Source organism: Thermothielavioides terrestris, chromosome 2 (genome assembly GCF_000226115.1).
Source record: "Thermothielavioides terrestris NRRL 8126 chromosome 2, complete sequence".
NCBI lineage: Eukaryota > Fungi > Ascomycota > Sordariomycetes > Sordariales > Chaetomiaceae > Thermothielavioides > Thermothielavioides terrestris.
The window spans coordinates 637,355-656,976 of NC_016458.1; the positions used below are offsets into that span (position 1 = coordinate 637,355).

Below are 19,622 nucleotides of genomic sequence, written 5' to 3' on the forward strand. Positions count from 1 at the left end.
TGTGTGCAGCAATAGTGCTGCGGTAATGCACTTTCCTCCATCAGGCTGCCATTCCAGCGCACCCCGGCCAGTCCGTTAACTTCCCAAGTTAACCTTAGTGGCAGAGCTGAAGCTGAACGGCTGGCCAATCCATGTCCCCAAACCTGGTCGCCGCCGCCAGGTGTTGCGGGCCAGGGGCCCAACGTCGACTAACTCACATTGGGCGGTGCGGTTAGTTATTTCTCCTGGATGACCCCCATGTTTGCGCCTTGAGCGAACCAGAAATCCTCAGCCGGGTCTGTCGCTCGCTCTTTTCTCTCCCTCAGGCGCTGGATCCAGCGCGAGCCTGCCGCTTCAATTGCCGCGTCGCTGGTAGGCATCCATCCACCTGTCATCAAGCAGCTCCGACAGACGTTCACTAAGTCAACAAACGTGAGTTACTGCGGTGTCTGCAGACGGCCTGGTCGCGGCTGAGATTGCGCCGCTCGTCTGCGGCTCCCTCTCGCGCGTTAAGGCTCCGGCCCCCCGACGAGGATTCCAAAAACGCCCTGCACCGAGCTCTACCGCGCCGCTCCGGTGATTTAAGACCGCTCTTCGAAGAGGCGGTAGTGGGCAGGCGTGGTCAACTTGCGCGGCATCTCTGAGGGGTCCGCTGCAGCTAAACGCGGAGCTGAGCTCGCGACGCAGGGTTGTTGGAGGGAACGCGGGTGCTTGCTTATTGCGCTACACCAGCTCGAACCCCGCGCCCGGCCGGCCGCGATTTAAGCCCCGTCTACGGAGTTACCTGCCAGGCGCCAATACAATACCCGGCAAGCCTGTTCGGCTGCGCCGGGCAATCCCACCCGCAGTTGCGATCGCGCTCGCAAGCCACGGACCTCTCTCGCCATGGCGACGTACGCGCAGGGCCAAAACTACAAGCCGCTGCCGCCGCAAGGGAACAATTTTCAACAAGGTTACCCTCAAGGCTACCACCTGCAAGTTCCGCAGTACCATCAGCAGCAGCAGCAGCAGTACCAGCAGCAGCAGCAGCAACAACAGCAACAACAGCAACAACAGCAGCTAAGCACCGATGGCGCGCAACGCCGAGGCTCCTTCGTAGGGCTGCCACCCATCCGCCGCGCTTCGACCTTCGGCTCTTCCCTTGGCCTCACCGCCGAGGAATTCTTACCCACCGAGAACGACGCGGACGGCACTTCCCGCCGGCAGCGGACGCAGCAGCCGCAACAATCGCAGCAACCGCAGCAACCGCAGCAAGCGAGCCCTCCGCCTCAAGGAACCCAGTCTCAGCCCACAATGGCCACGCAGCAGGGAGGCCCGTTCATGCCTGCCTCGCAACCTTCGGGCCAATTTGTCCAGAACGTCTACCGTCCTACCCAAGGCGCCCAGAACGCTCAGGGACCAACACATCAGGGCCAAACATGGCAGCTGCAGGGCCAGTACCCTGGCCAGCCCCAGGGCTTCCCAGGCGGCGCCCCTGGCGTTGGTTTCCAAGGAACACCCCAGGGACCGCCGAGGGCGTTCGCGGGCCATCCCGGGCCTGTTCCACAAGTGATGAATGCTTCGGCACCGCAGATGGGGCAGGGCCAGCCATTCGTGCCCGGCGGCGGTGGACGGCCAATGATGATTCCGCCTTATATGCTGCCTGGGGGTCTGCTCCAGAGATTCCATCCTCAAGGCGGCGGCTGGAACTTGCAGGAGTCGCACCTGTCTGAGCCCCTCCAGCCCACGGGCCGTCACCGCCACTCGCCAAGCAATGCCTCATCGCAACAGCAGCAGCAGCAGCAGCAACAGCAGCAGCCTTTCTACGGTTTCGACAAGGAGACCGGCGTTTCGTCAGCAGGCGGCTCCCCGGTGCAGCGGCAGAAGTCACCGCCGGTCCAGCAGGCCCAGCAAGGTCAACAAACGCAACAGCTTCAGCAGCCCGCGCCTCAACAAGCTTCGGGTTTGCCCAGCCAGACAGGCAACACAGTCCCTCCGCAGCCGCGTCAGGGGATCCCCGCGAACCAACAGGCGGCCCAACGCCCCGATGGCGCCGCGCAACCGCGCTTCGAGTCCGACCAGAACGATCTGGCTCGCCCCGGTGGCATGCCCGCCGCCGACGGTGCACAGCCCAAACGCAACTCGGCCGTTTTCTCCAGTCTCCGGGGCCGTTTCACCGGCGCTCACTCCGAGGACCGCCGCGATCCCGAGGGCGGCCCTAAGCTCCAGGTCACCAACGGTGACGCCGCCTCGGTGGCGAGCACCACCACCCAAGAGACAGGCCCGCCCGCAAGGCCCAACGCCGGGTTCGGCCCGAGAGCGGGTGAGCCCACCCCGGACAACCTGTCTTACAGCCAAAGCAAAGAGAGCATCGTCGCGCATGGGCCCAGCACCCCGCTCGGCGAGCGCATGTCACCCCAACCCTCCCAATTTGCGCTGCCAAACGGGAAGCTGAACAGGTTCTTCGGCATCGGTGCTCACGCGAACCCCGCGCAGTCCGGCGGGGGTCAGATCCGTCCGGATCTGCCGAGAACGTCGACTTCAACGAATACTACCGAGCATAAGCATGCCGGAAGCCTTGGTGGATTGCCGAAGCGCTTCTCTGCTCTTAAAGATGTATTCCACCGCTCATCCCCTCACGAGGGCTCAAAGAGTTCCGCGCCTTCTTTCACCGTCAGGATGCCTTCGCAAAGCCCGGCCCAGATGCAGACTCAAGGCCAATATCAAGGGCAGCCCTTGGGGGCACCTCAGGGCCCGACTCCGCAGACTGGTCCTAGCCCGCAGCCTGGTCCTAGCCCGCAGACCGGTCCTAGCCCGCAGTCATCCCCCCCGCCGAGCACTCGGCCAACGGAGCCTGACCTTCAGGCGAACCCAAGCAGCACTCCGCCGATCGCTCCCGGCCCGCAGCAAAGCTCGCCCGCGGCACAGGCCGTGGCTGGACCAGAGCGGGCCGCTCCTGTCACTGGACTCAGGCAGCCTGGGTACGGCCTCCCGCCCATGCCCTCCCCGCAGGGACCTGTTCCGAATCAAACCCCAACTCGGAAGCCCACCGGGGGGATCCTCGGCTTTTTGAGGGTTCGATCCAACTCCAAGTCTCAGGAGACGCCCCAACTGCAAGGCCAGCCTGTCGGTCCGGGGCAGCCTCTGGCTTTCCCTTCTGGACAGGGCCAATTCCAAGGTCAGCAATTCGGTATGCAGGTACCTGTGGGCCCCAACGGACAACCGGCCCCAGGCGCAGGCCAGCAAGCCCGTCCCGGCCAGTTTCCTTCGCAACCGCAGTTTAGCCAATCGGGCCCTCCAGGCACCGCTGGCTCCCTGCCACCGCAGGGTCAGCCGTTTGCGCAACGGCTGATGATGGGGATCGCCCCGCAACCCGGCTTCCCTCAAGGCCAAGCGCCTGGCGTCCAGCTGACTAGCGAGCCGTCGACATTCCCACCGCAGTCAACCCAGCCAACCCAGCCAACCCAGGCCACCATTCAACCCCAATCCGAACGCATGCCCGCCCCGGGTCAACAACAAGCACCTGCTGCCATGTTTCAGCCTTCCCAGAGCCAGTCAACGCCTCAGCAAGGATTGGCCAAGCCCGTCGAGCCAACGCCTGCCGCCTCCGTCGTTGAGTCCCCGATCTCGCAGCACTCGCAGCCCGTGACACAAGTTCCTGCCGAGCAGTCTCGGCTCCTAACTGAGTCGCCAGCCAGCCTGAGGCAGCCTTTCGCCGCGCCGCAGGCTGGCCCGAACCAGCTCCGTCAAGCAACCCCCGGTTCTCAGACTGTCAGCCCAGCTCCTGCCGCCCAGGCTGTTTTCGGTAAGCCCGTCCAGCCGTCTTCAGATCCATCCGCGCCCCAGGGCACGGAGTCTGCCGATGACGATCAGATTCAACGGCCTGTATCTCCCGCGTCCCAAGTTCAACCCCCCCTGTCCAGCATCCCCGGCGAGGAGCTTGAGAGAATCAGTGCAGCCCAGCAGCAAACTACCGGTGCCCAATCTCAAAACTCGGGATCCGTGCCGCCGGCCGCGTTCCCGGGGGATGGGCCTTCCCCGTCTGTTCGTATCCCCGCTTCTATCCCCGGGGAATCAGCTCAAGCCTCTGGCCCGACGCAGCAGCCCCCATCTAGCCAGCAATCCAACCAACCCAGCATCCGCTCTCCGACTGGCCAACAAGGGGCGCCGATGCCACCTGGTCAGGCCTACCCGCCTGGCCAGCCGCCTTGGATGGCTGGCGCTGTCCCACCCCACCTTCAACAGCAGTTTGGACCTGCCAGCGCCCGCCCGAATGCTGCCGCCTTGAACGTCCCGCCGAAGGAGAAGGAGCAAAGCACGCTCTCCAGGCTGTTCAAGGGTAGCAAGGCGCCGAGCTCGGCAGCGCCTGCGCCGAAACCGGACAAGGAAAAGAACGCGAAGTCGTCGCTCATGAGCGCGTTCAAGCGCACGCCCAAACAGGCCGATGCGCAGCCGCCGTCCGCTCAGATGCCCTTCGGCCAGCCACCCCAAGGACAACCGTTCGCAGGACCACAGCAGTTCGTCGCGGGACCTCAGCCCCCGCAACAGCAGGCGCCGGGACCGCAAGCGGTTCCAGGCACGACGGCCCAGAGGCCAGGTCCTCAGCAATTCGGTCCCGCTGCCGCCCAGGGCCAGTCACAGACGCAAGGGCGGCCCGGGCCCACCGTTCCAATCAACGGGCAGCCCCAGGTGCCACCGCAACCGCAGGCCCCGCCCCAAGTCCGCCCGCCTGCGCCGGAGCCGCAGTACGACCGGGTCCCGATCCCTGCAGGGTACGGATACGTGCACGGCGAAGGACGAGTGGCACCGGCCCCTGCTCCGTTCTACGTCGGCCCGCCGCAAACTGGGCCTGTGTATGGTCTGCCCGCCGGACAAGTACTCCTCCCCGGCTTCGCTCCGCAACCGTGGGCTCAGCCGGGCGTGTTAGTACCGCAAGCTCCACTCGTAGCTGCCTCCGCTCAACAGGTGATGCCTCAGCAAGCCCACGGACCCCAGGTTCCCTCGGTGCCCCAGGCGGCCATAGCTCCCCAAGCGCAAGCCCCGCCTCAACTCCTGGCTCAGGGCCTGGCTCCCCAACCTCCAGCGAATGCCACCGCTCAAGAACATCGTCAAGACACCCCAAGTACAGAGCCGACACGCCAGCAGAGCCCCAGCCAACCACCGGTTCAGACAGCGCAGCCAGCTCAATCGGTGGCGGGTACGGCGGCCGCACAAGCACGCGAGGCGTCGGATCAACCGTCTGTTCAAGCTCCCTCGATACAGGTATCCCACTCTAACGGGTTACCTGATGGACAACAAGGGCAGCCCCGCCCGGAACCGATTCGTGAGTACGGCCAAGGCAATCCGCCGCACCAGGTTCAGTCTGCGGCTCCTCCGCAGTCGTCCGGCCCGCCTCTCCCACCACTCGCGCAGGGCGCGAGTCAGGCGCAGCATGCCCGGACTGTGAGTGAGGACGGTATTGCATCACTCCCGTCTCAGCGACCGGGGCGGATTCAGTATCCAGGCCCAGATGCTGCCAACCCCGCGGCGAATGCCAACCTTGCTGGTCGGCCGCCCAACGCGTCGCCGAGCCCGCAGCCCGCGGCAGGGTGGACAGCCAGCTCCGCGGCTACCGTGCAAGGAAATGCGGACATGGGTCGCGATTCGAGAGCCGCCAGCCCCACGCAGTCGTCTCAGGCCGCTGCATCCCCGGTGAACCGGCTGACGACGCCGACCCGGCGTGTCGCCGAGGACAACATCTACGACGCGACACCGCGTCAGTCGCAGTTCCCTGCGCAGCAGCAGCCGCAGCAGCAGCCGCAGCAGCAGCCGCAGCAGCCGCAGTCACAGCCCAGCGGCATCGTCAACCGCTCTCCGCCCGCCCCTCAACCGCAGCAGCAAGCCCAACATCAGCATCCCAACATACCCAACACTGCCACCATTGTCATCAACGGCGGCGTCGAGCCCAAGTCTGCCGGTCTCTCGCACGAGGTCTCGCGGTCCAAGCCAGCCGCTGTCCCAGCAGCTGCCCCAGCAGCAGCAGCAGCAGCAGCAGCAGCACCTCCTGCGACCCCACCGGCCGAGCACGCAGCAGCCGACCCGGACGCCCCTGACGGCTCGCACGACGACCTCGAGTCCGACTCAGACGACATGGAGTCGCCCATCATCCAGTCGGCGACCATCGCGACAGTGCAGCAGGCCAGCCCGACGACAGGCAGCCCCGTCGCCTCATCGGGGACGGCGCAGAACGGCGGCAGCGGCACCGCGGCCGCGGCCGCGGCCGTCGCCAAGGACAGCGTCGCCATCTTCGAGCGCGCCAAGCGCAAGGCCGAGCAGCAGCGCGAGGCCGAGCGCCGCCTCGTGCTCGAGGAGAAGATCCCTGTCGTCTCGAGCGACGAGCTTGACGGTGGCGGCGGTCCTGCCGGGCGGAGGAGGGATGATGATGTCCCGCTTATGAGCGCCACGAGTTACCCTGGTCAGGAGTGGAATCCGTACGGGGAGGGAGGGTTTGAGGCGTGGGATGATTGAATGTAGGGAGGGTGGGTAGGTTTGTTTAGGGGGTGTGGTTTGTTTGGGGGTGTGGGTGTGTTGTTTTTTGGTTGGAATACTTGTGGTTCATTTCTTTTCATTTTCTTTGTCTCTTTCTTCACCCCGTTGACGGGGCACGTCATTTGTTATATTTTGTCTTCATTTGTTCGTTCTGTCTGGTCCTCCCTCCATCAGCTGGAGCCGTTCTCCGCGTGTTACCTGTTGTTTTCTGAAACTGCTCGATTTTTGCTTGCTTGGCTTCTTTTCTTGTCAACTAGTGTCAGGATTATCCACTCTGTTCTGTTGTCTTGTTCATGTTCGTAACAGAAAATATCCCCCCTAGCTCTAGCTAAGATACGTATAGTTGTTTGTTTGTGCAAGTCGTGGTGCCCTTATGCAGGTCCTGGTGCCCGGTCTTCTCTGTCCTATGGCCGTGCTTAGCATTATCCATTCTTGTCAGGAACAGGATAATGCAGGCGCTAGGCGAATGAAGGTTTACAGGTTTCCTCCGCTTGGTGCTGCACTGCCTGCTTGCCTGCAGGGGCGCTCCAGGTGAAGCAGGGAGCGCGAAGTTGGAACACATTCACTTCTACCTGGGGCTACATACCTTACTTTAGATATGTTCATTAACACTTCACATGTATGGACACAGCGAAGAGGGTGTGCAGTCAGCCTACATTGTAGATTTTGGGATGTCAGGCTGTAGCCACCCCAGGGTAGACCAGTAATCCTGGGCTGTAGTCACTGTGAGGCAGGCAGTGTTACCTATCTCTCTGCCTAGGTAGTGAGTGGATTACCCCCGAGTCAGTTCAATGGCCAGACCACGCAGATGTGTTATCTCTTGGCCCGCAGTCCAGCATTCTGATGTTTCTCCCTGTCGTTTCCAAACTCCGAGGATCTCGGTTTGACAACGACAGGAGCCGGGGCGAATGAGATCCCGTCTGCTGTTTGGAGAGACTCGGAGTCGTGCCTGCTCACTCAGGCAGGTAGCAAACCCCCCTCCCCTCCCGCCTCTTCGCTGCGGCCGAATATTAACACCTCTCACGCAAGGAACGCATAATCTCAGTTGTTACCAGCCGGGAACCTCTAACTTCCTCTCATGAATCAATTAATAATCCAACTATCATCCCAGTTCGGCTCCTGGCTCTCATTAATACGGGTGTTCGTGGGGTGTAACACCCAGAGTATACTAGTACTAATCCTGCGACTGGTGTTTCCAAGAAACGCAGATCTAACAATGCTGCCCCGAGCTCCGTAACGCCAGACTTGCAATAAGACGTTCCGTTCCCAACCCTTCTTCTTCCTGTAGGCTAAACGGATGTGGAATGCCGACCAGAGCGAAAAGAACAGATCCTGAGCGCCGTGTGAAGTGTGCCGTCTATCGTGACCTTTCTCGTGGACTCAGCTCGGGCACCGCTGAAACTCGATGATAATAATAATACAGTGTGTGATAGGCAGAACCAACAGGAGGTGTTCTCCTCGGTGCCCTGTTAGAAAGCCATAGAAACAGCTGCCGACAGGGGCAATTGGTTCTGGCCACCGCCTTCGACAGTCGGTTTGGTGTCGGGTTGCTGTTCGTTGGCGTCGTCAAACGCAGGCGAACTATTTTTTTCGGTCTCAACGGCGATGGGAGCATCTGCTGCGGGAGCCTCGTCTGCATCTTGGGCAGCGTGCGTCTGTGCGCTATCGACGGTCTCGCCGGGGTGATCGGGCTCCGATGCCCTGGGCAGCTCGAGGTGCAGCTTCGCGGGCTGAGGCGGCCTCGGCGTGCCCTCGTAGCTCGGTCTCGGGCTCTTCTCTCCCCGGAGGCTGGGCGCGACGCTGGAGCTCGAGAGATGGCGGGTATGGGCGGCAGGCACAACCCCGCCGCCGATGCGGCTCCAGAACATTTGCTCCCGCAGGCGGACGCTCTCTTCCCAGGCCGCCTTCTCGGCATCCTCGTCCTCAGCCCGCCAGTGGCCGTCCTTGACGATGCGGAGGAAGCCGAGAAACTCGCAGGTGGATCGGACCCGGCCGAGGCAGTATTTGCAGAGCGGATACCCGACCTGAGTGCTGTCCGACTCGTGGATGCGGAAGCGGTGCGTGCGGAGATGCTCCTCCTCCTTCCTCGACTCGCCGCAGAGGGCGCAGGGGTAGAGCTCGGGCTTGATTACCCGGCCGAAGCGGCCCGTGGCCGTTGAGGGCGTCGGTTCGACAACCAGCGACCCGTCCGTCATGGAAGCCAACACACTGCGGCGGGCGAGCCAAGAGAGCCCCGGTGCGGTGTCGAGACGGAGGGTCGGCTCGATGTCTTCGGCAAGCACTCGCTTGTAGAACTTTGTCTCCTTCAGATGCGGGAGAGGTATCGGCGTGGCAGCGGACGAGGCGCTGCCGGCTGACGATGCCGGCGTATTTGGTGTTTGTGGAGACGACGCCGGTGGGCTTCCGGTCATGCCGAGAGAGACGGTTGACGAGGAACCGTGCGAGACATGCGAGCTGACCGACCCGAGGCCGATGCCAAGAGATGCCAGCCCGGAGGAGCCTGAAGGGGGCCGTGGTGCCGAGAGCCTCTTCGATGTGCGAAGCAGCTCCTTGAAGTCGTCATACGCCGCTAGATCGGTTCGGAGGACGGGGTGCAGCAGGTGGGTGAAACTGGTCGGGTACGAAGGGGACAAGGGTGCCGACAGACTCTGGTAGCGACTTCCGGCGGGCAAGACTGCGGCCTCTCGAGGATCAAAGCTCTCGAAGCCCGGGGATGAAGGAAGAGTAGGCGGTGACTGTTCCTCCTTTTCCACCGTCATCTGCTCCATGACGTGCTTGAGCTCGGCCAGCTGCTCTTGCTGAGATCGGAGGAGACCTTCCGTATCGGCGAGCTGGGCCCTGAGCTGGTCGTTTTTGCGTTGCAGCGCCTCCTGCTCTATCCGGGCATCCTCTTTTGCCGCGATCACCATCTTGTTGGCTTCCTCGAAAAGCGCTGCCGTCAGGTTTTCCAGCTCTTGCTCGATCTTCCTCTTCTGCTGCTCCATGTCGAGACGAGCTCGCTTCTCCTCGGCAGCGCGGGCGATCAGCTGTGCCTTCTCCTCCTCCACGACCTTCCGCCTCACCCACACGTCGCCGGCAAGCATTTCCCTCTGTTCTTCTACCACGGCTTCGAGCTGCCGTATCCTCTCCCGGGACTTCTCCAGCTCCAGCCTCGCGGCCGTGAGGTTGTCGTCCAGCGTCGTCTGATGGTTGATGGCGTTGATGAGCTTCGTGCTCAGAGTCGCGACCTCGTCATCGAGATCCGGGTGGTGCGGAGAGGCCATGGCCCCGCCGTTCGTAGGGCTTACTGCCCTACACCTTGGGTCGGGTATCGTGCTCATATCATTGTCATCGTCGAGCGAGCTCGGGACGAGGAACCGCTTGGGTTGCGGTGTAGAAGGCAGGGAGCGAGCGACGTCGGCGGGGACAGACTGCTCGGCGCTGGAATTCGATCTGACGTGCGTGGACGAGGGTTTCGGCGAGGCGGACCTTAAGATGCTGGACAGCGATCTGTGGTGGCCGAAGGTCGGGCGGCCACTCGCCGACGAGGCCGGGTGGGATGGCCAACCGGTCACGGCAACGAACCTTTTTTTCGCCACAGTCTGTTAGCAGTCGTCACGGGACCAATTCATCCGGCCTCCTCCGCCCGAACCGGAACGCAAGCTGTCGCCCGAACGGTGGGAGACAACGCAGGTGTGCACGTACGGGTAATCCATCTCGAAGGCCTGCGGCGGGCCACACCAGAGGCCGGCGGGTCCTGGAAGCAAAGCAAGCTGTCCGTGCCACTGTCGCCTCGAGGGCTGCCCGGGCGGACTCGTTTGTTTTGCGCCGATCGAGTTGAGATCGGAAGCTTTCGACTTTGTCGCAACTGGCTGTGGACATTCGAGGTAGAATTTCCGATTGAATCACCGGTTTCGGGGCATCATTGAATTTACATTCAAAAATAGGAGAAAACTAGACGCCGCTGCTCTCAGCGTTGGGATGCAAATGTTTTTATGCACGGCGCGCACGACGGGGGAGCACCAGCATCGGAGGCAGCGGCACCGGCGACGAATTAGTGATGCGAGGATACGATGAGGAGTTGATGGTTCGCTGCAGCGAGGGCCAGACTGGGCCAGGCGAGTCTCCGTGATGGGCTGGCAAAGCGCCCAAGTAACGTTCAGCAGAGGACCGGGGTGTCGCACTCGTGTTTTCATTGGATCCCCAATGCAGGCAAGTAAGAAGTAAGGTACGCAGCACATGCCAGGTACGAAGATGCGTGTGCGCGCTAGTGCAATAACGTTTATTAGCAGAGCTCGTATGGGCGGTCGTCCGCCGCGCCCCGGGCTGAAAAGGTCTTGGTTCGGATGCTTTCTCTTTCAATTCAACCGATGATACCCAAGGCTGGCGGCTCCCCCCGCACTTCCCAAGCCGTCGTCGATTCTGATCTTGGATCTTGACGCCAGCGCTGTTGGCCAGCGGCACAGTGGGGAACGGATCTTCAAAGCGAGCCGCCAATTCCCGCTTGTCAGTGGTCGCTGCCACTGAGGGTGGGGCCTCTGCTCAGTGGTGAGTGCTTTCGCGTGCCACGTGTGCCCCGATGTCACCGACCGAAGCAGGGGAGTTCCGTAACAGCGTTCTTTTGTTTCTCGCGAACAAGTGTCCTGTGTGCAAAATTCCTTCAGAAGCCCATGCCATGCCATTTCCGCGATTTCTCATATACTACGCTACACTCTCCATAGAACTTGGCTCGTCAGTCCGGCAAGAACACACATGAACGGTGGCCTGCAGCGCACGCCATGAGCTATCTGGATCCCTAAGGTAGGTAATGATATGCAGCTCCAGGTAGATGCAGAGGCGACAAGGGATGCCAGGCCGGTGACGGTCATCTTTGTTGGCTGTCATTTGGGAAAGCTACACACAGTTGATCGATCAGACAATCAAGCGCAACAAGAGTCAGAGGCGAGCGGGCGAGAAATGCGGCGGTCGAGTCTGTCGAGTCTGCGAGTCTCTCGAGTCTCTCGAGTCTGTCGAGGTTCACGAGCTGGCGCCGTTCACTGCACCCCAGCCAGCACAGAAAAACGCCAACACCGTACCGCGATCGCGGATGGCTGAAGTACCTGAGTTACCGAATTTGATCCAAGGAACGCAGTAAAAACTGAAAGCGGTGTTCTGCGCCAATTCGGAACCATCAATTCCGTTGCTGATCAGTCCAGCACTCGGAGCACCCTCTCTTGGTACCGGGCTTCGTCTTCGTCCCGTTTCTAAAAGTTCCCTGAGGTCCTAGGCCAAACGGCGGGTTCCACAGCTGGTCGTCGCCTGCGTGGCCTGGGGTTTGACGTCCCGCTCGCACGACATCAGCGTCATTGATTCCAAAGGTCTGTGGCCCGGGGGAACACCGTGATGTTTCACGGCACTGGAAAGAGAAACGGTCCATGTTGCACAGCAGTCATCCGTTGGAAGCCGAGACAGGGTTCAGGTACGGATGGTAAGGATGCGGATTACTCAGAGCTGCGTGCTGGACGCTCTCCCCAGCCCGTCTCCTGTGTACACTGACTAGGGACACCGCGGTGCGTCTGACCTCGGTGCGGCTTGTGCGTCCCCTACTTGGAAACTCCACTCAAGAAGCTTGGATGCCAACAAGTCAGGAGTCAGGACCGTCATTGTGTTCCCTTTTTCTCCTTGCCTTCCTATCCTTCCTCCTATCAACGTCGGCGAGCGGAGATCGGAAGCTTTTCGAGTCGCGAGGTGTGTTAACGTTACTGTGTAAGTGTGGAAGTATAACTGGGGCTGATCCAGTTGGCGCCGAGTTAGGTCCAGCTTCGCAAGCGGCGAAAAGTCACTGCTTGTTTGCAATGCATGGTACACACGCGAACATGTGTTGGGTCTCACAGCGGGTTGGGTCGTGATGGCTCCTTCTCAGAAGGCTACGTCCTTACTCTGATCCCAAGCGGGTTGTTGTTGTTGGTGTGGTGGTGGTGGCGGTTTTGACAGTCCAAGTAAACAATCTGGAACCATTTGGCTCACTGCCCTGTACTGGGTAAGTTACTGGGGCGGTGCGAGAGCTTCCAGATTTGTCATCGGCGAGATATGGCCTTTGATGTTGCAAGGCCGGAGCCACCAGACAGCCCGCGTTGACAGACGTATCTGGGCTTGACTCGGACTCGCTCCCTACCTAGGATGGAAGGCAGGGTCATTGTGGTGAAAGCGAGACTCAGCCAAACCAATGAGGCGCAGCTCACGGCAGGGGCTTGTCCGACATACGTTAGGCCGGGCCTGGAAAGGTTCCTTTCAAAAAGGGGGCTGCAATCCGTCTCTGGTGCATCAAGACGTCTACGCCCTTGGAGCGGCTACACGGTAGATCTTGCCTTGGCGTGAGCCCCTAACGCGCTAACTGCCTATCAGAAACATAGATGTCATCACGATGATCTCACGGATCTAGGCACATCAACTTGCGCCTTGCCGCTATGGCCCTGAGCAAGCCGCAGCCAGGAGATCCCCGACAGGAGCCCAGCAAGATCTTCTGCTTACTGTGATAGGAGCCATTCTGGGGACTTTGGATGCTGACATCCAGGGAAGTCCATTGGCTTGGCGAGACTGGCCGTGCGTAATCGAATCGGATACAACGAGTCAGACCCCTCGAGACAGATGCGCTTGCTTTCGAGGAGGGGGGACTATGGAGCTTTTCACTGGACACACAGACATGGCCATTACTCGCGGAGCTGCAAGAGGGCGCCGCACCTTGCCACCCACCATGGATCCAAGCGGCTGGATTAAACTTCTCTGCCTGTCCCTGCGAGGAGGAGGGCTCAAGGAAACCGCGGGGGGGAGAAAGCAGAAAAAAAACCGGGAAAAGTCCACTCGAATCGCGGGGAAGCTAGAGCCATATATCACGGGTAGTTAGTTATAAGGGTGCTGGGGTTTATCACCCGTCCTCCAGTGTTTCATGCCCTCTTGATGTCCCGCTGAATGTTCTGCAGCCAGCGCCTCTCGTTTTGTCGCTGCAAGCACTCCTGAGCGCGCGGAATCGAGACTTGCTCTACAGCGAGCCTCTTGCCATCCATCCATCATGCGCTACCGCTTGCTGCCTTCTGGCCCGGACACGGGCCGGCTTCACACGCTAGCCATCACACCACAGCAGCCGGAACCCGGCCGGCCAGTCACGTCCCGAAGCGCAGGTGTGCCCCTGCTGGACGGCTCGAGAACAATGAGTCCCTTCGAGGACGGTCTCTACCCAGTCCGTCACCCTTTCACTTCTCCAGAAAGAACACGAAGCTAACAAAATCGCGTTCAAGTATCCGCTGGCATGCGCACCTATACCTGCGGGTGCACCAGCAGTTGCTCGAGTACGAGCACCAGCACCTCGGCCGCCACCCTACCGGGCCCATCCTGAGACGGTGCTCTTGGGGAGCGCCCCCTCTCAGCCTGCAGGTCAAGCCTCTCATTGCCCCGAGCTGGCTTCCAACGTCAGCGGCACCCCGCCGGCGCCCTTCCTGCGGCGCCCATCCCCGGCATTTCATGGATGAGGAGGAGGCGGAGGACAACCACCACCGCCGACTGCCGCGTGTCGGATGCCGGACCAGCGCGTACCGGCCCGACCCTCCGCCTCCTTATACACTTTGCTCGCAGTGCGAGGACCACACCCGCACCGCGCGTGCGAGCGCCAGGTTCCCGCGGTATACCCACATGCCTCTGCCCATCCGGCCCAGCGCCGCCAGGGGCACGGCATATCGCGCGACCACCCTTGCTGCTTGTCCTCCTCCTCGTCCTCCTCGTCCTCCTCCAATTCCTACCCCGACCCTCGACCTCAACACCATCCCCAACGCCACCCCCGTCAACCGCTGCACCACTGTCGACAGCAGCTCCTGCACCAACCGCTGCATAAGCAGCCCCGTTAACGCCCCCGCCACCGTCCCCGACGCGGCGGGGACATGCACCAGCCGCGACCGGCCGCGCTTCCCCTGCAACTGCCCGCGCGGCCCGGCGAGCCACCGGCGCTGGGCCTTCTCCGCCGACAAGACGGAGGCCGCGATGCTGCGCGCGGCGCTGCAGGCGCAACTTGCTGGGGAGGAGGAAGAGGGGGGGCACGGCGCCGGCGCCGACGCGGCCGTGAGCGCGAGCGAGCGGGTCTTGCCTCCGGCGGCGGCGGTAGCGGCGGCGGCGGGGGGGTCATCCCTTGTCGGGGATGGCGATGGGGATGGGGATGGTGATGGGGATGGCGATGGCGACGGTGAAGGGGGAAGAGGAGACGCAGGTCTGGCGGCATCTGGCTACCCGATGTTTCCTTACGCGGATGCTTGCCCGTCCATGCCGCTGGTGTCGGTCTTTGAGTTCGACTCCGACTCTGATTCCGACTCCGACGAGGAGGAGGATGATGAGGGCAATGATGGGGACAGCGAGTCGGAGGAATCGGAGTTTGAGAGTGAAGCTGAGGATGATGTTGAAGTGTGTATCAAGTAGTAGCGGTCTGGCTGGGTTGACTTAACTTGGGGAGTGTTCGTCTGTTAGATGTGTGTTAGTTGTTTCTTCTCGCCTTCTCCACCAATTCTTCGTTTTAAAGTTTATTCTGCCTTGGGGCCGCTCTAACGTAACGCACCAAAGGCAAACATCAACAGCCTGAGAGGTGTAGTTGCATTCATCTAACAGAGGAAATGACCAAGGAAATCTATGACCAGATGTGTCCTCCTCGTAGTGATGTAATGTAGACGGGTGGATGCGCTGCTCCCCCTTCACACTCCGTGGAGCAACAGCGCCTCCCTTCCGTGGTCAGCATAACGGCAAACGTGATCAAGAAACAACCACCTCGCCCACTGGACAAACCAAACCTGAATGCTTTTGGAACCCCACAAATTCCTCAGCCCTCACTCCCATGCTCCCCTCCAATTTCATTAGATTACACAGGCAAGGCAGGGAAGAGATCGGTGAACTGACACAGTAGGAGACAGTAGGAGATAGAGAGGGAAGGCGATGACGACAACCTCATCCCCAAGACAGGGATCCTTCAACTGCCTCGCCTGACCTCATGAGGTGTCGAGTTGCAGAGAAACACCTCATAGCTCATCCGCCTTGGCGCTAGCCTCGTTCTTCTCGCTCGCCGGCTTCGCCGACTTCTCCTCGCGCTCCTTCTCGCCCTCGACACTCTGCTTGGGCTCGGGGATCTGCTCGTCTGGCACGACCCGCTTGGGCGTTTCCCGATCGACACCTGCAGGACACGAGTCAGCAAATTTCCCTCCCCTCCCAAACAGGCCGGAGCCAACTGGGACAGGAACAGAACAAACAAAGAAAAAAGCCATACCCTCAACGTCCGGGTGCGGCGGTGCAACGCCCGCCGCCGCAGCCTGGTTCTGCTGCTCCTGCGGAGGCTGGCCGCCGCCAGGCGGCAACAGGATCTCGTTGCCCTGGGCATCAATCAGGCGGGTGCGCGTCTCGTAGCGCGTTTTGAACTCGACCTTGCCCTCGAGAGCCTTGACCTGCTCCTCATTGAGGAGGTTGCCGTGCTGATCGCGGTACTCGACATGCTGCTCGGTGCGGAGGAGCCGCTGGTTAGGCGGCAGCGGCGCACCCGAGACATTCGGCTTCCCTTCTTGCGCCTGCGCCGCCTTCTGAGCATCGGCGATGGGAATCTGGCCAGCCTGTCCGCCCGCTACGGGAGGCGGCGCCTGTTGGGCTTGAACGGATTGTTGAGGGGTCTGCACGGCGGCCGGAGTTGAGGGCAGAGTCTTGTATCCCTCGTACTAAGCAGACAGACCGGATGTTAGTTCAAAGATGCGAAAACCGTTACACTGCCGTGAGCGTGCGCATGGTTGGGTTTCTATGGCCGTAATCGTAACACATCCCTGGGAAGCCGTCCAATCCCAACATGACGGGGCATAACAGGGTACAGAAACCAGGAAACAGCCCTTCTTATCCACCGCCACCACATCGTTACATCGCAACTCATGCCCTCTGGGGCAGTTTCCGCTCAGGAATCACTCCATTGGGAAGACCACTTACGCTGTCCAAGAAGGTATTGCAATCCCAGTCCCAGGAGCTAAAGAGCTTGACGCGGTTGCACTCGGCCTTAGTCCAGGGATTCCCATACGCAAGAGGCGACAGCAGAGTGAAAACAACGACCGACAGGACCAGGAAGCCAACGGCGCAGGCCTTGCCGATGATGGGATTCTCCCTCAAGCCGACGCCGGGGATGCGAGCGAAGACAAAGTCGTAGAGCTGGCAGAACGCGATGATGGCGAAGTAAAGAGCCGGGAAGTAGTGGTGGAGGAATAGCTGGCGCTGCATGAGGAAGAAGGGGAAGTAGTGGAGAGCCCAGCCGAGCACGGAGGTGCCGATCTCGTAGTCGAACCGCTTGAAGACGGGGATCGAGTAGTCGTCGCAGCTGCGCTGCCACCGGAGGACGGCAATACCCTTGAACAGGACGTAGACGACGACTGCGGCGGTGGCGCTCCACCAGACGACCGGGTTGCCAATCAGGTAGATCTGGCGGTGGTCCTTGCCCCAGAAGTTGATGCCGCGGCGGAGGATCGGCCACGAAGGCGGGCGAGAATCCCAAGCGTGGGACTCGACGAGACCAGCATTTGTCTTCCACATGACCTTCTGGAGCTCCCAAAACTTACCGAAGAAGCCGGGGTTGGCGTAGTTGACCTTCTCCGAGTCCGGACCGAGCTTGGGGTGGTCGTTGTACTCGACATACCACAGGCTGTTGGGAAGAGTGCCGCCGCGTGCGCACGTCACCTCCTGCTGCTCCGAAGCCCAGTCCGGCAGTCTGACTTTGTGGGAGAACAGCACGCAGCCCGTCATGACGTGGATAAGACGGAACTTTGTGTCGATGGTCCGCAGACGCTCCTGGGCTACGCCCGACTTGGACTTCTTCTTGACAATCTCGACGCGGAAGAAGTCGTTGGCATCTCCGTCAAAGCCCTCGTAGCCGTAGGCCGAGACTTCGTTCTGCCAGTCGGCTTCCGTGATGGGCGGACGCACATCATGCGAGTGGAGACGGCGGTGGGTGGTAAGGTGGTAGAGGCGGATGATGGCACCGTTCTGGATGTACGGAGTCTCGGGAATGTTGTACCACGCGTTGGTGCCGTTGATCGGCTGGCCATTGCTGTCAAGAGGCTGGGTCTGGTTCTCGAAGAGCCACAGGTTGTTGTCGTCCTTGTGGGGGTAGAGAGTAACCTGCTGCTGCTTGGAGCCCGTCGGATACATCAGGGGGTGCGAGTGCAGATAGCCGCCCTGGGTGTTCACGTGTCTGATGGTGACTCGGCTGCCCAACAGGACGTCGGCGGGGACGTCCTGCATGCCCTTCGAGTTGAGAGTCGACTGGAACTCGGAACTCATGAAGCCGTCGCCGTCGCCAGGGTTGACGAGGCAGAGAAAGTGGATTCCGAACATGGCCATGTAGAAGGTTAGGGGAATGAAGATCAGGCAGAAGACCCGAGCCATGAAGTGCTTCGCGAAAATGCGCTGGGGTATGCAGTCAGTCTACAACAGTCCCATGATTTAGTGGGGAAACGGCGGGCGTACGATTGTAACATGCTTGTAGTCCCCGAGCAGAACCCACAGGTGGACCAGAGTAATGGCGCCAACCCAGGCGATGGTGAAGAGGCCAACCCACTTGATGCTGAGGGTTACGCCCAGACCAAGGCCCGTCATGACGAGCCAGAACCACCAGCTAAGCCCGAAGGCGCGAGAGGGGCCGAGCTCCTGCTGGTTGCTGAACGAAATGAAGGAGAGAGCGGTGAAAGCGGTCGCGATCATCAGGGGAGAGTCGAGCAGGATCAGGCGTGCCTGAGTGAGCAGTCCGTTCTCTGCAACGGCGATCAATCAGTACTCGAAGTGAAGAGGGTCGCCCATGGGTAGCCAGACGAACCAAAGATGATGAGGCCAGCACCCATAGCGGCGGTGAATGTACGGCAACCGGCAGCCTTGAGGGTCAGAAACATGGTCGGGGCGAGGAGGATGCCGCAGATGGCTGGGAACATGCGCATGGCCACATAGGGCACGCCGGGCTCGAGGTAGTCCTTGCCGATCTCCTTGAAGTCGAAGTTGCCGTCAAAGCCTGCGAGCCAGCCGAAGAGGGTGATCATCAGCTTCGCGAGCGGAGGGTGCACATCCATGAAGAAGCGGCCCTTGATATACTTGGAAGCGAAGCCGCCAAAGCTGTTGAACGGCACGAGTCAGTCTGGCGCACTGGGAGCAAGAGGCAGCCACCGGGGAAGTAGTGTGCAACAAACGTACTGGACCTCGTCGAAGACAACGCTGGTGGGCTGGTAGATGCGGAACAGGCGCACCGCGGCAGCCAGCACGGTTATCCCGAGCATGAGCTGGAAATCCGAGCCCGGCAGCAGAAAGACATCATTGTCCTCGACGCCCTCGGACGAGTAGTCATCCTTGTGCTTCGCCGCTCTCGACTCCGGTCTATGGCCCGGATGGGAACGCGGCGGCGGGGGAGAGGCCCGCGCTACCGCCGGCTTAGAGCCCGCGGATCGAGCCATGGTGGGCAGTTCTGCGGGGGAAGCTCGAAACAATCAAGGGGCGGCGATTCAGGCAGGGCTCTTCAGGCTCGAGGCGTTTCTGGCTGGGTCCAAACCGAGCTTCGAAACGGCGCGGCAGTGGTAGCCACAAACGGGTCGATCATACGGAGGAAGAACGGGGATTAACGAGAGTCGAGAAGGTGCAAGCTTCAATTACAAGGCTACCATCAATCGGATCGAAGAAGGAAAAAGAAAAAACGGTCAGAAGAGCCAATCGACAACCGCGAAGGAAGAACAGTCAGCGTCGAAGAGGGAGACGCCAGTCAGTTAACTTCAACCTCGGCGACAGCTGACGACGAAAGCTGAGAAAGGGGGCTGCAATTGGAGTCGCGCTGGCAGGCAGGCATGCGGAATAAATTGATCGAGCTTAAGTGGCCTCAACCCCTGTTCGGTCTAAGCATACACTAGAGTTGCACCACCTTCCATCGCTACATGGTAACACGGGTACATACACCGTAATACACGGCCGTAGCTGGCGGGAGCGCCGCCTGGGCTGAACACCCATTTTCTGCAGGAGCTTGGCATGACCCACTGCACGACCCAACAGAGCGGGCGTAAGTCAAAGCTAATAACGTTAGTTAATTAACTACGAAGTAACGTTAGTTAAGCCAGCTGTGCAGTGGGCAGTTTACGAGCACTCTTGTACGT

The 19,622-nt window shown here is 60.9% G+C and overlaps 3 protein-coding genes across 3 annotated transcripts; 1 reads left to right on the plus strand and 2 right to left on the minus strand.

Moving 5' to 3' along the window:
- Positions 1-864: 864 nt before the first annotated feature.
- THITE_133510 (uncharacterized protein) lies at positions 865-6,465 on the plus strand (the record flags this gene model as incomplete). Its single annotated transcript, XM_003651263.1, has 1 exon — positions 865-6,465. The coding sequence occupies one exon, from the start codon at positions 865-867 to the stop codon at positions 6,463-6,465; it is 5,601 nt and encodes a 1,866-aa protein (XP_003651311.1).
- Positions 6,466-7,761: 1,296 nt separating this feature from the next.
- On the minus strand, positions 7,762-10,275 carry THITE_2111408 (uncharacterized protein). The gene is made up of 2 exons (XM_003651264.1): positions 10,171-10,275; positions 7,762-10,050 (listed from the first exon to the last, which is right to left on the minus strand). Exons 1-2 carry the CDS (start codon positions 10,179-10,181, stop codon positions 7,956-7,958), a joined length of 2,106 nt encoding a protein of 701 aa, XP_003651312.1. The 5' UTR covers positions 10,182-10,275; the 3' UTR covers positions 7,762-7,955.
- A 4,994-nt stretch (positions 10,276-15,269) lies between these two features.
- Positions 15,270-19,073, minus strand: THITE_2111411 (glycosyltransferase family 39 protein). Its single transcript, XM_003651265.1, has 6 exons — positions 18,679-19,073; positions 18,311-18,600; positions 17,965-18,248; positions 16,438-17,904; positions 15,740-16,178; positions 15,270-15,646 (listed from the first exon to the last, which is right to left on the minus strand). The coding sequence occupies exons 1-6, from the start codon at positions 18,933-18,935 to the stop codon at positions 15,495-15,497; spliced, it is 2,889 nt and encodes a 962-aa protein (XP_003651313.1). The 5' UTR covers positions 18,936-19,073; the 3' UTR covers positions 15,270-15,494.
- Positions 19,074-19,622: the final 549 nt, after the last annotated feature.